General features: G+C 39.3%; 1 protein-coding gene across 5 annotated transcripts in view; it reads right to left on the reverse strand.

Moving 5' to 3' along the window:
* TGFBR3 (transforming growth factor beta receptor 3) overlaps window positions 1–21,472 on the reverse strand; it is a 116,189-nt gene that overhangs the window by 74,511 nt on the left and 20,206 nt on the right. The window contains exon 3 of one of the 5 annotated variants that reach the window (XM_051802592.1): window positions 10,082–10,126. The exons of the other annotated variants lie outside the window; for them this stretch is intronic. Coding sequence (XP_051658552.1) covers window positions 10,082–10,126 — 45 coding nt within the window. The remainder of the gene's footprint in view (window positions 1–10,081; window positions 10,127–21,472) is intronic. 5 annotated transcript variants of the gene reach the window in all.

Below are 21,472 nucleotides of genomic sequence, written 5' to 3' on the forward strand. Positions count from 1 at the left end.
GAGTCACTCTCAGCAAAATATCGCCTATTTAAATTGCAAATGTATACTTCAATTCTTTGTATACTCATGGGTACTCTTAAAAGTGCTGATACAAGTTCTAATGATTTTTGAACCAACACAGGAAATGCTGGAATCCCATCTCAGGCAGCATTAATAGGTATAAATAAAGGCATCCAAACAGACAGTAATAGGTTACAGAATGTCTACACAAGACTGGGGGTAGGGGTAAGATTTTTGGCAGATTTAGGCAGATTTTGTTGTTCAGTTTGGGGTTTTTTCCTTTTCTTAATCAGAACAATTAAAAATATCCCATGGCAGTTTTTCAGAATGGCAAGAGGCTGTCACATGCTTGATCCCTACTGAATTCTATTTGGAACTACACGTGCAGCCATCTTTTGCCCGTATTGGTTGTCCAAGGGGCACTACCATGCAGTGAAGAGTTTATATCCAAAGTCTTATCTGATGACTAATGACAGCAACCTCAATGAGATCAGGAGAGACCAGAGGTGCCTTCTGTTAACTGGTTAGGGGGGAATACCCACCACAGAGTTGATAGCTACTCTTGTAATTTAGAAAATTTTCTAATTGCTTTTACTGAAACTATTAAGACACTAGACAAACATTCCTAAACAATTACAATATTACACAATTCTACAAACCATTAACAGATTTTCCTTTAATTCATAACATTAGCATTACTTTTGATAGGACATCCAAGCTCCAAAGTAAAAGCATAGTCAAAATTTTCCTTTTATTTATTTTCTTTTATCTGGGCCCAAACTGCTTCCTTTTCTTCACATACACAGACACACTGAACTTGCAGGGGCTCCGTTGGTGCCTTTTTTCCCCCTGTCTATGAGCTCCTTTCCACAACTCTGCTAAACTTATCTGTAATTTGTTTTCTTTTGTATGCAACTGCTATTATTTCATTAAACTGTTCCTCTGTAGTCCCCTCACCTTCATCATACTTGGCATTCACTACACCTACATACAAAGGGATCTTCTTTCAATAAGATTTCCTGCTTTTATCTGTCAATTGGATTATGTGCAGGTCATATTTTGGTCTTCAGAGAGGGAATACTGAATTCTGGATGCTGGTGCATATGGATGCATGCACATCTGGAGAGTGAGAGAGAGGTGATGTTCTTTCAAAGATATCTTTTTGACAGCCCCAGAGATGCAGAGGACCAGATGGTACAGCTTTCAGCTCAACAGCAACTTCCATGTAATCATCTTCTGCTTTAACTTCACCACTGGGCCCAGGGCTGCACAGGAGACTTGTCATTTGTGACTAGCACATTGGGAGAACAGGCTAGCAGTCACTGCTTCTAATCCTTGGCCAGTACTGAACTATGTGGACCCTGCTTGCAACACCGGGCACCCAGAGAAAAGCAGACAGAGAGGAGTTCTTGGTTTGGGGTTTAGTTCTTTCCCTCCCCTTGGTTTTGCCTGTCAGAAGCCCTTCTGTGCTAATATATTGGTGCGTTACTCAAGCACAAAACTTCATAAGCTTTGCCCTTCCTAATTTCAGCTAGCACGTCAGAAACATCACTTCATACTAAAAAAGGGAACATCTGCTCAGCACTGTATGTCAGGAAGATCTGATAAACACCGCTGCTGGACGCAGAGCCGGAATGAGAGCAGTCGCTTTGAAACTCGTGATTCGCGTGCTGCCAGCCAGACCGGGACATGCTGGGGTTGCCTTTCCCATCTCCTCAGCTGCACATGGATTGAAAATCCTCATCAGTGGACAGCCCTTTCATAAAATAAAGAAACATTTCTTTGTTACTCTGGCTTCCAGCTGCAGCAGTTGGCAACTGCTTGCCTTAGAGTCCCATCAAATGCAGTGGGGGTCTCAAAAGCAGCAAAAGCCAAAGGGAAGAAAAAAAGGTTTTGGGGAAGACAGTTCCATAAATGAAAGAGTACCAACCTTTTCCTAATTAAAAATAACAAGATTACAAGTTCAATTGAAGGCTGAATTCCTGTAACTGACCCTTTAAGGATGAGTTCACTATCACTAAACGTCTGCACAGAGCTTGAAAACTGATCCTTATCAAGTGCTTAAGCAAGAGAAAACTTCCCTCCACAAAACACATAAAAGTTGCAGTCTTGTCGCAAAAAATATAAAAAGAGATACACCAAAGAGAGAGAAAAGAAAAAAAAAAAAAAAAGGCAAAATCTACTGTACTGTTCCCCAGCCCCCACTGGGTTAACCAACTGTTCAGCCTCTATTGTAGGGTCAGCAAGGAAAACAATCCCGAAATATGCCCTGCTACAGGTTTTCTCTTTAGACTTATCAATTTTATTATCTAGTTTGGTTTTAACTGTGCTCCAAATTTTTCAAGGTTCTGTGCCTGAAGATGAGGAGAAAACACCAGGTTGGCCCCAGTGCTGAGGAATGCTTACAAAGACCTTGCTCTGTCCTGAACTCAAGGACAGCATCCCCTTGGACAGGGAAACAGTGTCCACACTCCCCTATTTGAAAGTCATGAAGATAAATGCTGTCAAATGTTTTTCTAAGTTCATCGAGGTGTTTCAGACAATTTGGCTGAAAGAGGCTGGTGCTGGAGACAGCTCGAGCCTCATCTGAATCTCCAGTGAGGGTTATAAACACAAGATAGCACTGGTCCACAGGTCACTGACAGCTCAGCTGCTTGTAAGTGGTCTGCATAACCACATTTTTCTTTATATCAAATTCAATAAAAAGTCTAATAGATAAGGTGCATGGTGGTCCTTGAAAAATTCTGAGGGCTGACTATGCACCTACATATCGCTACAGAAGACAAAGAAAGCCCACACTTCCAAGTTATTATGAACAGAAGTCAATCAGAGTAGCCTTCACTAAGCATCAGCAATAAAATAATTTTTTTTCATCAATTAAGCAAAGATAAAAGATAACAGGAGAGCTCTAGGCACATTTGGTGTTAAATGAAGGGACAGAAATTAGCACAATGCCGAGCAGGTCATGGACTATCCAAGTACAGAACATCCCACCAGCCATCAAGTTTTTCAAAAACGTGGCTTGAAAAATTTTTACTTGAGTACTTTTCCCCCTGTTTTTTATCTAAATATGAAATAATTACCCAAAGTCACTCTTTATTCTGGCTTAAAATTTCCCCTCAATTTAACTTAAAGTGATAGTACACCAAAAATCAAAAAATAAAGGAAAAACTTGGGAAGAAAAGAAAATATGTGCAGATGGATTCTAGAGTATTGTGAGCAGCTGACCTAATTTGGGCTTTTAGAAGCATTTATCTTCACTATTTCCATATATGCCAATTCTTCCCCAAAAATCTATCCCATGGTGACATTTTTGTTTAAAATAATAAAAAAATCCTGTATCATGTGAGTTTTCACGCTCCTTGGAAAATATATATATATTATACTGTAAATCCCATATAGACTTGATTATCTTAAGCTAAATAATAAGCTTATATAATATGTTAATACAGATCCACAGGCATCTGCCTAAGTTGTGTAAACAGTGTCAAATGACATCTTGCAGATCCAGACAAAAGAGTGTTTTCTAAAGTCCACATCTTTAAACCATTATTTAAAATACTTATTACCAAATATTCAATTCCCTGCCATGTAGCAAGGTCGGCTACAAAGTTATTTTAACCCCCAAGACAGGGAAGTAATTGCAAAAATAAAAAAAAAAAAAATCACTGCATTCTCTGTTTAAAATAGAAGTGTCATTACAGTAGAGATATAAACTGCCCCTTTAAAATATCATGGCAATAGGCCTTACCCATGTGAACTAATCCCCATAGTCACCATTTTAAAGCCCAGCTCCCAGGACAGGCCCCCAGGCACCAGGTGGGCCGGTTGGCAGGTGACAAGCACCGTGCCTGGCACCCAGGGCATGGCTCTTTGCTTCACTCACACAGTGTGCCACCCCCTCCACAAGGGGATGGACCCAAATGAACAAGTCTATCACGGGATGGTAGACCCATACATACACAGCTAATTCTACAGGTAATGACAAACCAATGAAACCTAACACTGTAGGTTTATGAGACAGGATGAATCATCCAATATCGAGACAGCCAAACCCAGCATGTCTCATTCTCTTCACCTCTCTTCTCCTTCCCACCAACACTTTCCAGCTACTTTATGCCTATTTTCATGATGATCAAATCTGCCTTCCCCAGGAGCTGATTCAACTCACTAACATGATAGGAATCTAGCCCAAGCTAAGCAGGCTCCTGTTGGCCTTTGGTGCATTTGATAGCAGGGAGGAAGGCTCGGGGAGCACCTAGGCTGGCTCCCATCGAGGGCAGTGGGTAACCTGCACCCCTGTCCCTACTGTGGGCAGTAGGGAGCCTCCAGATTTAACTGTGCTTATGAAACCACAGACTGAATGCAAAGACCTTCCTAGAAAGAGATACTGCTGATTTTAGAAAATGTGCTGATTGTGTAAATGCAGTTTCCTTCTAGTTCAAGATCAGCACAACAGTAACAAAAACTAATACTTTCAAAAGCCCCTCTGCATTTTCATTTTGAATAAATATTTCCACAGTGTAGAACAAAAAAAAAAAAAAAAATCACAGCTTAGCAACTGCTCTGATTACCAAGAAGGCATCATGCAATACCTCACTAAGTTCCATGCATATACATATATGTGCAAGCGTAAATGTACACACACACATTCTCCAAAGCTATTTGATCTGTACATTGACAAAAAATTCAGTGAAAGTGAGAACAACGAATCACACTTAGTCATATAAAGTCACATATATAGTCTTATAAAGGTATTTGTTCCACATTTGAAGAGCATGCAAGAGATGGTTGCTTTTGAACATAAAAGCTTTTTCTGAAGGAATTTCATTTACTTTCCTCAGCACTACTAAAATGACCATTTACAATGAAATGACATTGCAGTCATGACTCACGGTCTCTTAAAATTGCTTCCCTAACCAGTGTTCCTGTAAGCCCACACTTAACACCTCAGATAGAACGCAAGACTGGAGCTACCTCCTTTTTAAGTTGTAACCACACTGCACTGCAGCACTCCTCTCACCTTCTCATCTCCACTTCCTGTGTTAAACTCCTGGAAACTGCATTTACAGCTACACTGCAAAGAATCATCTTAGATGTAGCAGTATTAGACCTGATGTGGGAGAAGTCTTAAGTTTGAATGAGTTTAGTCATTTATTAAAAGCATACATTGTCACTTCATTTGTGTATTTAGGACCTCGTGGCACAGTCCCTTACATACCATAAAATTACTTACTCTTATTGAATTAACATAACGCTTTTTATCCAGATAGAATAATTTTTCAAGAAGACTGAAGGAGTCACCCAATGCTTTTTTTACCAGCTCAGCTCTCAGTCCAAGTTAGACTTAGCTCTAGTTTTCAGAGTGGGGGTGAGGGGTAGGAATGGAAATGCTATTTAAAAAAAAGTTGAAAATGAGGATCAGGAAGTTTTATTTACTGTTCTGACTAAAAAATCCCAAGTAAATCCTGTTTGGTTTACAGATTCTTATCATCCCAGGTTACTGTTACAGTATCTTTTTATGGGACAAGATGCATGCATACAAGATGCTACGGATTTGAAAACAATTGCAGACAGTTTCTCTGCAAATTCTATGTGTAAAGACCACCATCCTATCTGAATACCTAAAATAACTTATCACACCACATACAGCCTCACCTACATAGCTAATGCAACAGGGTGGTTTCCTAAAATATCACAGTATGTCCAGGGAGACACCTACAATATGTAGGAAGTATAAAGTCAAAGTCTTCTGGCCCCAGCCAGAAGAGGTTGCTTGTACATAAATACCTTGAAGTAGAAGAGCTTGGGATAAACTCTTCTTGGATCAGTGTGAAATGCTGTCCTGCTCTGCACTCACTGAATTTTTTGCAACATAAAGCAGAGAAACGACCATTTGTCAGCTAGTAAGGAAAAAAAACCAAACCCCAAACCATTAAAGACCTGAAATTTATGATCTGAAATGTCCAATCCTTCCCTTCAAAAGCAGCAGTATTTTCATTCTCATACAGCAATGCAGTAGTACCTGCATCCATGCAGTACATGGACATTTGTCCTGAACTTCCAATCAGCTGTAAGCAATTCAAGACCAGTCACAGCAGCTTTAACCAATCTCATAAATCCCAGGCTTAAATAATAAATAAAAATAAACATCTTCTCATCAGTAACATCCAGAGGTTTGTTTTCTGGGCACAATATCTGTCCACATCAAGTGTGTGGGTTTTTTCATGCTGCTGTTCCTATAAAACTGTTAATATTCAGACAACTAAATAAACAGATCTGCTCTTCACTCTTCAAGTCAACTGCTTTTGGATTATAATTATGAAAAGCAGAAACCATCTTTGTTTTTTCCTCCCTAAACTGGAAGAAATTGAACTTTGCCCTCTCAATAAGGCTGACTCAACAGGATGAGTAGAATACAAGCACAGAGGTCAAGTGGCCTAAGAAATCTGTTTTGAATATCCATACAAAAAGGCTGACCAGAAGCAACAGAAAAAATACCTGAATTTTAACAAGCTCAGTGCTTATACCACACTCTAAACAGAGCCCGTTTTCAAAGTGTGATGTTACATATTAAACTCAGCTGTTAAGCTAATACTGAAGTGTGAAAAACAACCAAGCCACCTTCCACTACTCCACAGGCCATTCCACCACAGCTCAGTGTGGCCATTATCACAGTGAAGTTATCTTGAAGCAAGATTACTTAAACCAGAGATTCCAGGTCCATAAGCCTAGACAAATATTTTTTGGAATACTTTCAAGAAGTTGAGGATCTGGGACTTTTGAAATGCTTGGCCTTGGTTTGCTAAGCATGTAACTATTAGTTAAAGTGCAGCTTAGAACTCAAGATAAATGGTTTGCACTAATGTGGGTCCACAGCTATATTCTCCCCTTTTACAACTTGTTAACATTATTACCACTAATTTATAGGGCAAGAGAAATTTACCAGTTGATAAAGTGAGCTTGTCCTTAGGCAAATAATTTGGTGGCTTTAAAGTGAGACTTCAAATTAACCCTGGTTACCTAATGCAGCATGTTCTCTTCAATGTTTTACATGAAAAACACCACAAAGTTTATTCACATCTTCCTTTAAAAAAAAAATAAAAAATAAAATAGGCCTATTTTTAAACACACTTAATGGAAGAGAAACTGATGGTGGGAATATGTAATCATACAACACCTGACCAGTGCCACAGTACAGCAGGTGCCCCATGCCCTGCCTGATCTTCCACTTCCCTGAACACAGTAATCCAGCCCTTAAACAATACTAGCCACACATGGCAAACAACAGACACTCACAGACTCTATTGGAATTAAAATCTCAGAATTATTTAAGGAAAATTGGGACTAGAAAGATTATTTTGTATCAGTTGCCAGCAAAATGGACAAATGCTCCCTCCCCTTAGAATCACAGAATCATAGAATGGTTTGGGTTAGATGGGACCTGCCTTGAGTAAAGACACCTCCCACTACTCCTTGTTGCTCAATTCCCCATCCAACCTAGCCTTGAACACTGCCAGGGATGGGGCATCCACAACTTCTCTGGGCAACCTGTTCCAGTGTCTCACCACCCTCATAGTAAAGCATTTCTTCCATATATCTAACCTAAACTGCCCCTCTTTCAGCTTGAACCTATTACTCCTTGTCCTGTCACTGCAGTTCCTGTAAAGAGCCCCTCTCCAGCTTTCTTGCAGGCCCCTTCAGATACTGGAAGGTTGCTATGAGGTCTCCTCACAACCTTCTCCAGGTTGAACAGCCCCAACTTTCTCAGCTTCTCTTCACAGGGGAGGTGTTCTTCCCCTTACCAACTTCATGGCCTCCTCTGGACTTGCTCCAACAGCTCCATATCCTTCCTATGTTGGGTGCACCAGGACTGTACACCGTATTCCAGGTGGGATCTCATGAGAGCAGAGCAGAGGGGAAGAATCGCCTCCATCAACCTGCTGGTCACAGTCCTTTTGATGAAGTCCAGGATAGGGTTGGCTTTCTGGCTGCAAGTGCATACTGCCAGCTCATATTGAGTTTTTCATCAACCATCACCCCCAAGTCCCTCTCCACAGGGCTGCTCTCAATCACTTCTCCACCAATTCTGCAGGTGTGCCTGGGATTGCCCCGATCCAGGTGTAGGACCTTGCACTTGGCCTTGTTGAACTTCATGAGGTTTTCATGGGCCCACCTCCAAAGGCTGTCAGTGTCCCTCCGGTGGCATGTTCAAGAACACCTTTGCCAGTCTTTGTTTCATACCTCTTTTTCATTATAACATCTTTGGGCTGCATCATTTGAGCCACAGAAATCCATTCTGCTTGATTTACAAGCGCCCAAGCTCAGCTATTCCTATCTGTACAAACACTGTGTGTCACTAGGTCATCACAACAGAAGTCTATGTTGCCAGAAGATAAAACACGTCATGCTTGTTAACACACAAGTGTTATCTTGTTCGACCAGAAACTACCAAGTGTGCAATCACAGTGACACCCAGCCCTGTGAACCTTGTGTGAAGCCAATTATAGGTGAGGAGAAAAAGTACATGCACCAAAAAATGTTTATAAACACAGAAGTGCCAGTCTCGAAAGACTGAAAGAGCTTTACCACAAAAATCTACCTAGTTTTTTTAGGTGACAAATATATTTGTTTTCAACAAATCTTGCTTTAATGAAATACTACCTATGTTTGTCATGTGCTTTTAAACAGAAATTTATTTTCTTGGGAGGCATCCCGTAGCTATGCTGTAGCCTTCAACTCATGAAACTTTTGTCTTTTAAAGGTTATGTTTTCAACCTAAAATTGAGTTTCAGAGCCCTTTTGTGCCTAAGTGCAATAGCATTCAGAGAGAAGCCTATAAGCAGTAATACAACACTAAAGAACAGTTTTTTCTTATGTCAGAAATTTGCAAGTGCATTATACACTCACCTGGTTTTAAATTAAAAGCTAATTTGGGGTTTGCATGAGAATTTCCATATTTCTTTCCCCTTCGAAACTGTGAGGTTCTGTGGGAATTCTGTTTTTCTTTTTAAACCAGATGCCTTGGTTTTAGGTAGTCTGCTCTGTTAAAATAAAAAATGTCTAAAGGGCATTATCCACACAAAGAGCTGAAGGTCATTACCCAACTGTGCTCATTATCTCATTATATGGTCTAATTCGGTAATGTGTTTTCTTCCGGGATGTGATAATTAGTGTTGTGTTTCTTTGTTTCTAACAAAACCTTGGAGATACTGAAATCTTTTAAGGAAACAGTGAAGCATTTTGGAAGGCTCTGTGCAGTAACAGTCAGTTACGACCCTTCCTAGTTCTTACAATTTCATGGCTGCCTCTTCCCAAAGCAATCTGCTCTTGGATCCCTGCTTTTAGGAAAGCAGCTCCTAAAAAATGAGTACCAATAAACTGAAATTTTCTGGTGAGGAACATCTCTATATACACATTCAGAAAATGAAAATTCATTCTAAATAAGCCACAAAATCCACAGAGAGACTATGTGTTTTCCTTTCCACAGAGGATTCAAATAATGGTAATAACTTACTTTAATCAAGTTAGGGCCAGCAAGTATGTGTACTGTAACACAGCCAAGTCCTGAAATCATTACCTTAGACCCAGCATACACGCTGAACACTTTAGCAGCACACACTGCCTTCAGCTCCCAGGGAAATGTGTAGATTCTTGTGGGGATGTTGGGGTTTTATTATCTCACAAGGTCAAGCTCTTAGTCCTTAATCAGGCAAGAATCCAGATGAGGTCCACGGGAGATTTGCCAGCGAAAGAACTAACTGGAGAGCGAGAAAGGATGACTCTAAACAACTTGGGAGCAGAACTTTATAGAGAACAGAGAGAGCTTGCATATTGTACGCCTGATTCATAGGGAGTAATTTAGCTCACGCAGATGGCAGCCACATGTAAGAAGATCTGGCCGTATATATCCTATACTTGCGCCTTGTCTTCATTGAAAAGAGAAAGGCATCAGTGGATAAGCATGATTTCAATTACTAAAAATGTAAATTTTGACAGAATAAGTCCACTAATGAGATTTTCAAAACTGTTAAAGTTAACATAAAGGAATATATATTGAATTATAAAATAAAATACTTACTAACTAATGCACCCTTGAGGTTCTTTTCTGCTCTCCAGAATCCCACTAGAAAGTAAACAAACCCCACATGGAAACAAAATCATTCTCAACAAATAAGTAGAATTCCTCACTTAGGAAATGTCTCTCAAAAGGCTATCTGCAATATCAGCCAGAGCTCTGAAATTAATCACTCACTAAGGTATCTCTTTCCACTCGCCTTGAGGTAAAGTTTTGTTTCAGGAGTTTTTTACTAAACGCTACCACTTGCTTTTCTTTTTATCTAGGCAACAACTTACCCCCCGCTCATTACTGCCCTTCTTCCTTTCCAAAATACCAAAGAAGTTTCTCCTCCTTGATTTCCTCCTGCTCACAGAGTACGTGCTTATTAAGTACATGCCCCTTTTGTTATCCTACTGGATTTCTCTCCTTATAATTCTATAAGGGCATTTGAAAAAATGTAGAGCTGTGGTTCTACAAGAGTTAACTGAGTCCAAACTTCCTTAATGTACTGACCAGCTGCTTGCTAGCTGTAACCAGAAGGAGCATGCACATTGGCAGTTAACTGTTAAATGCATTTTCAAAACTAATAGTAAGTTGAAAACAATTTGAGCTCTGGACATAAGTACAGTGTACACTCCCAGGTGAGCATCAGATATAAAAGGAGAACTGAGATGGCCTCCATATGAAATCACAATGGCTCTTCTCCTCAAATAATCTTTTATTAACTTTTGCTTTTTTTTTATGGGAAGTTTGGGAAAGGAGTTTTAACTCAGGAAATAAGTCATTTGTGCCCAATGCTAACACAGCATTTATAAGGCATGTATCTTGGTATCATCACTGCATGGAAAAAAAGTCTCAGGGAACCTCAAAGCCGACTCAGGTTTCACAAAAATACAAAATGTTCAAACACACATCTGAAGTACTTCCCTTTCAGAGACCCCACAGGTGTTGAAATCCACTTCCCTGTATGGCAAGGGTTCAACTGCCATTTAAGGGCTTACATGAAGAAGGCAAGAGCCCCCTTGACACTACAGATGGCAGGGAACACATGGGGGACCTGACTGCCGGTGATGGAGTACAATTTGTTGTCTTTTCCAATACACAAAAACTCCAGTTACTCCTCTTTGAACAATCAAACAAACAAGACTTTAGGAAAAAAAAAAAGGCAGGTAAATTCTGTAAAAACTACTCACAAAATGCTAACCAAAGAAGGCTTTTTGTCCCACGACTTAACTGGAAGCAGACAGCTCAGTGAGCAGGATGGCTTTTTCCCTTTCAACAAAGACGAACCCAGCCCTGTATACAGGGTAAGCAGTGAGAAATCTTACAGTGAGACTTTCAAAGTGACTTGGCAACACTTAGAACAGCACAATTTCTTTTCAAGTACAATCGGTAAAGGATAGCATTATTCAGAAAACAGTCACAATATCCTGGAACTTAACAGATGCAAAGTAACTTTGCAGTGGAGTCAGCAGTCTGAGGAGCCTCGCACATGCTCTGCAAGCTTTCAAACAGTCCTCCAGAAAACTGGGGGGGGAGGGGGGGAAAAGAAGCAGGGAGGGTTATGAGTAATACCTCTTCCTGCTAAACATTCAAGGTACACGTAAAAGCTATCATTGAGTCAGCACTTGGGGGTGGCAGTTCAGACAGTAAAATCTGGTTTGCTGGAATTTACAACAGCCTGAAGGTGGCCACTGCTATGCATCTCACATACCCATACATATATATTTTAATTATTACTATCATTTTTGTAGAAGAAAATAATATTCAAATGACACATTTCAACATATTCATAACTAGGAGGTGATATCAGGTTATGATTTGAGGAAAAGAACAAGAGCTAGGGACTGACAAAACTTAGATATTTAATAAATGGCATCTTAATACAAACAAAAAACAAGCAGACAAAGAACCTAATGCAGGGCCCAATTAAATTATGTGGTTTGGTGGGGTTTAGACAAGCTCATATTTCAAGCTTTCACTTGCTTACACCATGGCATGCAAGGTGTAGCACCAAGTGTGAAAGGTTCCAGCTCAGAGCCCAGACAAGGGCTGCTGACGACTCTCATTTATTCAACAGTTTTTATAGGAAAAGTATGAAAGTTTCAACATTGCATTGTACAGTGGTGCATTTCCTTTTCATAATGTATTGTATATCACTGTAGGAAACTCTGCTAAGCTGGGAAACCCTTCTTACGGATACAGTTTACATAAGTCACATGAACAAAAGAAGTGCTTCTGTCAGTTTTTCATGTACTTTTGAGTAAGGATGTATAGCTATGCCAGTAAATCAAATTGTTTTGTTGCCACATGTTCCAGTTCTGACAGGCTATGCTTTACTTTGTGGTTATGTCTAACTGTGCCACCAGGTGAACCACAGATCAAGTTACTCAAAATACCTGAACAATACTTCAATACTCTACTTGTGCAAGAGGAAATTTATTTTTGACCTAGTACAAACCTGAGCCGCTGCAAAAAAGGGAGGTTCCACTACCCCTGTCACCCACTTTCACGGGTCCCTGCGTTTGCTCTAGCAATCATGATGATTCAGGGAAAACCAGACCCTTCTAGGACTTCAAAAGCTGTCACATAAGCACACAGGAACCAGGTTGAAACTTGTTCTTCCTATCAGTGGTTTAACTTCATGGAAGGGAATGGAAGTTAACACCCACTATTTCACTAATATCTCATGAGATCTGTGACTGGTCGTACAATGCAGAAGCAGTCTCAACATGACACTGCAAGTGAAGTCACTTGGTTAAGCATAACCCTCACTGTGTCCTGCTTTAGAAAAGCCACCACCCCCAACTGATCAACTGAAGCATGATATGAACATTTTCTACTGGATACAAACAATTGAATAATAAACACCCCTATCCCCCACCCCCCGACGTCAACACAGACCTGACTCATAATCTGAGAGAATCCAGGCAGAGCAGTTCAACTGCCCCATTACTCTCAGCCCTACCACCAGAGCCACAGGCTTGGCTGGAAAAGGACTGAGTTCTTGTTGAGCACAAACACCCTTTTCTTTGGACAACAAGGCTACAGTAAAATAATAAAATACATTCATAAATAAAGGACAGGAGTATACTCTCATTTACCAATTCTTTATTGTGCTTACTATCAACTATTAATAGTATAGTAAATTCCCTTGGACCATTAACTGCAGTTTTCGTTCACCATAAATGCAAAGAAAGCCCCATGTATCACCCACTATACACTGCTCAGCCATTCTATGAAAAAAATGTTTATCTTTAAAGCTTCCAATGTAACTGCCCTGTTATATTTAAATGTTCTTTGAGATCATCCAGGAGATTACAAACATGGTTGTTTAAAAAGTCTGTGCCAGCTGTTCTATGTGTATATTAGGAGCATTACAAAGGCATCAAATACTCATTAGTGATGAGATCATCCCAACTAAAAAAACATACTAATACACATCTTGGATACAGACAATCAGAGTGAGGTACTGGACACAGGAGGAAGAACATACACCCAAAGAAAAAGGGGAGCAGAGAGCATGATATGCTCCCTGCTCTCATTGTCCCACTGAAGAGTGAGGAAAAGGATTACTTCCCTTCATTGTCACAACAACCCTTGCACATCAGGTTCGCAGTAAATGTCTCTCCAACCATACCAACCATGGCCTATTTAACAAAATAGCATCGAGGACCTAACAAGAAGCTGCTAGGAAGAAAAAGCAAAGAAACTCTTGTGTCACAAATGGAGAAGGAGCGCCAAAAGACTTCAAACGAGAACACCATTTCAGGACGTGGTGTGCTACATCACCTTCAAATCTCTGCCATTAAACTGTCCTAGAGACATAATGCTACACAACTGTGCCAGCATCAGACACCTACTGACTGGTTTAGGATGGAATTAAAAGGGTAGAAGATGTAGCAAATCTGCAGAAAGGTATGAACACGAACCCTTACTGGCTGTAGGGCTTGTAGCCCACCAAACAGCAAACTGAACCCCCAAGTGAGCATTCCAGCAAGAGATCCCACCAGGGAGCACAAGCATACAGGTTGGTTGCCTCCAAAAATGTAAGGAAAGCAACTGGAACAAGAAGACAACACAGGTATCAGAACTGAATCAATTAGTTCAGTCAACTAGTAGGAAAAATGTTGATTGCTCCAATTAAATTCCTTCAGTCCATTAGGTCAAAAAAGACTGATTCATTGCTCAGAAATCCTCCCTAATAAATCCTGATTTTCTTTGAGCAATCTTGTCAAATCATAGATACTTGATTGATACATGAACACTTGACCTTTAAAACCATCTCAAGTGCATTATTATTTCTTCAGAGAAAGAGGGAAGATACATTCTAGGACTCCTCAAGGCAGAACAAAATAAAGGAGTTCTTTGTTAGCAACTTTTACTTGAAATGTTTTAGACGGTTTCTTGGTTAATCCTTTGCGTAGTGCTTGTGTGATGTTGAAACAAACAGAAGGATGAGCTGGTTTGGTTTTCTCCACATACAAGAAGATTTTAACAACATCACTAAGCACTCAATATTCAGAACTGTGTCATTAGAATTCTTTTCTCCTGAATCACATCAATAAAGCTGAAGTTCAATCTAGCATTCATAAGAGATGACTTACAGGCTTCCTGCTGCAAATGTACTTTTGAGATCCAGTATATATAACAGAGACACAGAATTAAGTAACTTTAATTTTCCTTATTATTTTATAGAAAATGAACCATCACGCGGTCTTAGATATTATCTTAGGCAAGAAATAGCTCAAAAAACCCCTAGCTTTGCAAATTTCAAAAACAAAAAGGGAAAAAAGATTTCAAGAGAACACAAGCAAGAACCAGCTCTTTTTCAGGATTGCTTTTATTTTTCTGCTACTGGCATGAGGCATTCCTTATTCTGACATTTCGGGGGGGGGTTGTTCTCCTTTTTTACTATCATTCAAGTCAGGTAACAGGCCTTTTAACAGCAGACACTGGGGAAGCATTTGTCAAGTGTTACAGTTAAGACAATTTTAATCTTCTGAAAAACCTCAGAGTCCTTCCTATGATGCCTGCTTTAGTTCTCTTGCTTCCGTCTGTGATGATACATGTGATCACAGAGATCAAACATTAACACTGGGAGAATGAAAACGAATGCAGTGAACAATATGGCCATGAGCACTATTTCAGCAAGAAAAACAACTACTACTGGCCTAGTTCCAAAAAGCAACTGAGACAAGTAATATCCAAGGTAATCTCTGAACAGTTTTCTTGCCAATTTATGCAAATACCCATTACTTTTTCAGTTTGAAGGTGAAAATATCCCACAGAACAATTAATTACTGCTTTGAACTCATTAGTGCTATAAAAGGAAATTTTGCCAGACTGAACTAAGATTTCAAAGCAGAAAATGCAGAAAACTGGCAACTTTTACAAATTACATAGTTTAACAAATCCTCTCCAAAGACAAGGTCTGTCCCAATGCCAGAAACTGAACCCACATGTTAACTTCTACCACGTTGCTCAAGCTATGTATGGGATGTAATGGCGTCCTGCCTGCGAGTAAGTTTTCTTCTAATGATGCCAAAAAAGAATCACATTTCACCTGCAAATCCTCTTGCGTACAGTCTCAGATTTCTCACCCCCTTGCATTGAGTATGATGGATCCTACTTCTTTTAAAAACAGTGAATTTATTTTTTTAAGAAATAAGGTTGGCATAGTAGGAAGAGAAAAGAGAAGCAATGAGTTAAGACACTCCTCAGGACATCATAACTAATTTATGACTTGCCAAAACTTCAACCACCTTGTTCCTTATCATAGATCACAACAAACTTCTGCAGTTCAGCATCCATGAGGCTAAACATAAGCAAAACAGATGAGAAGTCTGACAGTCCCTGAAATAAAATTTTTGCCATTTTCATACCTCTAAAAAACAGCAGGGGGAGGTTCTGAAGAATTAACAAGATAATAGCAGTTATTCCAGTGTGATCCAAGAACTTTAAAGCGATTACATTAGCTCTTCAAACAGTCCTGCATGGAAGATGTCAGGGTAGAACATCTGTTTTACATATCAAGAGACCAAGACTGAGAGATGAAATGACTCATGGGGAGATCACAGAGAAAGTCACAAATCCAGATACAAGCCTTTCATCTTTCAGTCAAAAGCAGAGGCTCACAGGTTACACCTACAGCCATCAGGAAGGGGGACTCCAAGAGAAGAACAGATCCAGTTGGTGGCCCAGCGTCACTGTGCTCTTCTCCAGTAGTCCAGTTCAGGGCTGAGCAACAGCTGGAAAGAATTGATCTGACAGCCCATAACTCAGCCCACCCTCTCACAAAGGCCCTCCAGGCACAGGCATTTACATTGAGTCACCACAGAGGATGACCACATGCACGTCAGGGCACACAGGGTTGCTGTGCATTGACTTAACGAAAAGTGCACATCACTCCATGGGCCACTCCATCGTGGTCCCAGCAGAGCAGGCAGCACATCTGTCCAGCAGGACCACGAGCCACAGGCAGCTTCTATCCTGCAGAGCAGATGTTTCCCAAGAGTCACCAGGAATCACCCATTTGGACTAAAATATATAAATATATACAAATATATTAAATATATACAAATATATACAATGTGTGGTCATGGTTTTTAAAGTTCTTCTTCCACAGATTTCCTCCAAGCAACCCCAAATGTGCAAATTGAACAATGCTAAGCTACTTCAGCAACAGCTACATTTTCAAATAAGGTTTTCACCTTTACTCACTTTCATACCATATCTGCAGCCTAAAGAACTGCCAAGGCATTGTGACACAAAGTGGTCAGTTACCCCCCACTGATTTTTACACATAAAAGGAAAGCACACAATCTTGTGAAGGAAAAAAGTCATCTTGACTTAGTAGCTTGAATCAAAATAACTTGAGCATCTCTAGTAGGACATATGTGTTAGTGTTCCACTTAAATGGAAAGTAATAATACAAAGAAAAGTTTTATTTATTCCAAAATAGATTGCATCAACCATCCCTTCCAGATACGAAGCAAATTCAGTGATCTGGGAAGTGAGGAAAAAGAAAAGAGGAAAAGAAGTGAAGATAACCATAAAAATAAATTCTTGGCTCCAAGTTTTAAGTAAAGTACATTAATTTAAAATTTTAAAAGAAAACAAAAAAACACCACCAAAACACCAAACCTGCTCCAGATGAAAATAAACTTTTTGCTGAAGAGAAAAAACAGAAACATTTCCATCGCCTAACCCTGAATTCCTTTATTTGTTACTTCTTCTATGTGCTACCTTCCAATAATGAGAGTAATGACATTTTCAGTTTAGTTATTTCCACTCCTGACAGGTAAAATCCCTTTTTTATTAAATACCTATTAGGAAGTTTCACAGTGTAGAAGCTGCCAAAAAAAGGAAACAATAGCTCCATCTTTTATAAAGTACTCTTATGAAGAAAAGCACACTGTGCTTGAAGCAGCTGTACTTTATGGCATTACTAAAAACCTTTGCTTTTGTCACCTGTGGTCAAAATTTATCCTTGGCGAAATTCCATTGACTTAAAACAAGTTTACACCAAAGAGGAATCCAACTCAGTGCCTTCAGGTAATGAAACATGGCACAGAGTCTTTGTGCTAAATATATTTTTTTTCACTCTAAATTCATCTCTCCTATGACTTACAGCCTAAGGGACTTCAGCTCTTTTTGTCATTAGCTACAGAGGATGAAATTATTTCTCTTCTTTGAAAAGGAATACATCTGACCCCTATATTCTCTCTACAGTATATAACATAACCAGTAGTAAAGTAACAGCATTGATTCATGTAAATATATTTCAGTGGAAGAAGCTTATAAAAGAAAAACACTTGTGGAAACTCAATACAATTTTCATGTGAAAACAGCAACTGTTTTTCTAATAGCAGATGCTCTGTTTTTTCTTGAGACACCCCAGAATCACATTTGGGAATGCTGTGTTTGGGGTGCTACAGCCCTTAAAGTCCAATCTTTAGTTAACTAAATATGCCCTTTTCACTTTCTTATTAATTAAAGGGATCAAAAGTTCATGTTATTTTTAAGATAGATTACAGATGGAGAACCTAAGAAAGAGTTAATAAGGGCCTGCAATACAGAAAGGATATTAAAAGATCTACAAGCAAAATCCCAATTCCCAATTCCCTTCAGAAAACAAAAGAATTATTTTTAGCAAAGTATTTATAAAATAATTATGTGATGCTTAGAATTTGTTAAAGACAAGTTTCTCTTTTAAAAAAACTTCAATAAATTTCCTTAGAAAGACAAGGATTAATGCCATTCCCCATTCTGTGCCATAAAATTTTCCGCAAAATTACTTTTCATCAGTTGAGTACTTCCCCCCAGAGACCCTCAGCAATGCTGCCATTTGCCTGCATCTACGCAATTCCAGTACTGCATTGTGGGCCTCATATTCTTAGGATTCCTTTGGCATCACCCAGAGTCAGTTTTAATCAAAGAACCAGACATTCATGTTTAGTGATAAATGCTCTGGTTCAGCAAACACTTCAACATACATTCAGTTGTTTTGCTAAATCAGGACCCACAACCCCACATCCTACTGTTCCACATGGGCCACATGGGTACAGAATTGTGCAGAATTCTGCTGAAATTCAACTGTTTTTAGCTTGAGAGCCTTGCTGATACAGGAAAAACACAGTCTGCTCAGTTCAAGCCATTCCAAGTCTGTGACACAATTACCTCTTTGAAAATACATAACCTTTCTCTGTATCCTGACTCTAAATTCTTCAGAATTTTTGCGTGGGTTTGAAGAAAAAAAAATACTATTTATGCATAAACCACACAGAAATGGCACAGGATTTGATTCAACTGAGTTGGCTGGAAGACAGACGAAGGCCAGATTAAAAATGTAATTTACAGAGGAATAGATCACCAAACAGCAGTGCTGAAGAAACATTAAGTCAGGGGACCCACAGATTTAGTCTAGCTCTCCAGTTTTGATCAATCTTTGTATTTAAATTGCTCAATTAAAGACATTATTTGCTCTTCAAAACTTATTACTTCTTTCTGTGTGAAATGAAGATTAACTATCTTTTTTATGTATATTTTGACATCTCAAAGTTATCTCAGCAAGCTCACTGATATGAAGTTAGGAATTCATCATTTGGTTCCCTATCAAATGAACAATCTGATATTAAGATGCTTCAAATCACCATCAGGGTGCTGAAAGAATATTTAAAAAATAGAACAATTTCCACCTTAAAAGCTAGTCAGGGGTTCCTAAACAGTACTTCTCAGAACTGAGAGCACATTAGCCTCTCCTGAAAAGAGCATGACCATTCCCTTGCAGCCTCTGCAGGGGGGCTCCCAGCCTTTCCGACATGGAGCATGGCAGTGGCAGATGGCACAGCACGAACCAGCCCTCTGTTCCTCTAATTCTCCTCTGAGATTGCAAGTCTTCAAATGTTCCAAATCCCGGTTAATCTCATCCTCAAAAGTCTGGCTAAGCAGACCATAAAGGTATACCAGTGGGTGGTTTTACAAGGGAGGCAGAAACCAGCTGATTATGAGAAAGAGGTAAAAGGAAAGGGAGGTACAGAGTCAAATCTCTATCCATGCAGAAGCTGCAACCAGCCTGTGCTTTACTTCAGTCCTAAAAATTCAAGAGCCAACCTCTGTCCCTTGGTTCTCATCCTCTAAACAAAATTTAAACAAAAAAACTCCACACATCTGGCAACAAATACTTTGGAGAAAAAAATAAAAATTACAATTTAATTACATCTGGGAAATACCCAGCAAACACTGTTTAAAGTAGAAGGAAATTTGTGTGAGTGACTTAATTGGTATTAATTTCATTTTTTTAATATGAAATTTTTAAAATTTCTACTTCCAGTGGAAGGTTTTTCTGTTATGCTTTGAATGATTTTATATTGCTTTTTGAAACACAGTGTTCAAGGTCAGGGGAAGTTCGTCTTTAAAAAAAAAGATGTCATGACAAGGTCTGTTTCTTCCTGTTGTTATACTTATTAACATGGCACCCATCACCACCATATCTGGGGGGCACAGATCCAAAAGATACATCTTATAAGTGAACAGTCTTATTGAAAATGAAGCACACATGCTCTGACCAATGTGAGATTACTTATAAGAACAAGTACATAAAAAGAAAGGAAAAAAAAGCTAGGATAACAATACAATAGAGAACCAGGGACCAAAGAGCTGTTGAAAGAAAACCATAGAGACAGACCTAACACGAGCAGATAAACCAGTCAGTAAGCTCAGTATTACAGAAAATGGGTAAAATCTTCAATATATCCAATTCTTAAGACATCAGGCTCTTAAGACATCAGCCTGATCACAACCATGAAACTCTGTCACAAGGGGAGAGGCGTCTACAAGGCAAGCACAGGCAATACCCAATGTCAGGGGGGTTGAAGAAAAGTGAACATAACTACATGGGCAAATTCTGGTTGGTTTCAGATGCCATGGCTGCGCTGCTTTGTCAGCAGCGGGAATGAGTTGCACCACCAGAGGATCTAGCCCAGAAGGCTGGAATGAGACCTTCGGCCAGTGTAGATCCACAGGCTATATCACCCTTCTGTCCTCTTTCCAGTTGAATAGTAATGCAGGAAAGAAAAAAGAAAAATAGAAGTTCAAGTTAAAAACTGTTCCCATTCCTTCATGGAAGAACCTGTCCTGTTGAAGGTTTGGCCCTCAGGGTCTAGGGCAGATACGTGTTTCAGCTGTCCTCTAAGACATCAAGACATGCATCGTGCACCCAACTGCACAAATTTGCCAGCAAGTAAAATAAATATGTTTCAGCCTTTGATTTAAGCTACATTAGGACAGCATATTTTTGCTCCAAGATTAAAAAGCCAGACTTGCTTATGAGGTTATCCAAGGCTGTAGTGTGTACAGTTCTGAGTGTTTTTGTGTGGAGTTCCTACTGTAGGTTGCCAGACCTTAATTTAAGCCCACTTCAAAAACATAATTCCTTCACTGAGGCAGATAGTTTGCCAGCAGTTCTTCTCTCCATCCTGCCTTGGACTATTCATGAAGAAAAATCTCACAGTAATCAAGGTTTTCTTTGTAATCTTTTTCTGTTATATTGAAGCTGTATAAATACAAGCTTACAAGAAATCCGTATATAAGATAAAAGCTAATCAGATTCAGATTAGCATTTAGCTACATACATCCAGGCAGTATGAGGAGGTAGAAAAACAAACATTATTTGAATATTTATACAGACCACTTTCAATGCAGTTAGTGAGGTGTACTTTTCAAGTATTAGCACAAAAAACATGCAGATCTGTGGTTCAGCTTTGAATATCCATGTCTGTGTATCATGTCTTAAAACTCCAGGGTTTTGGGGGTTTTTTGATATATATTTAATAGATTAGTACCTTAAAAAGCAAGAATAGAAAGAAATAAACTAAATACAGATTCTGTCTAGAAGCTCACCTATACCTG

Source organism: Manacus candei, unplaced genomic scaffold, assembly GCF_025592945.1.
Source record: "Manacus candei isolate 608988 ecotype Guabito, Panama unplaced genomic scaffold, ASM2559294v1 h1tg000005l, whole genome shotgun sequence".
NCBI classification, from domain to species: Eukaryota; Metazoa; Chordata; class Aves; order Passeriformes; family Pipridae; genus Manacus; species Manacus candei.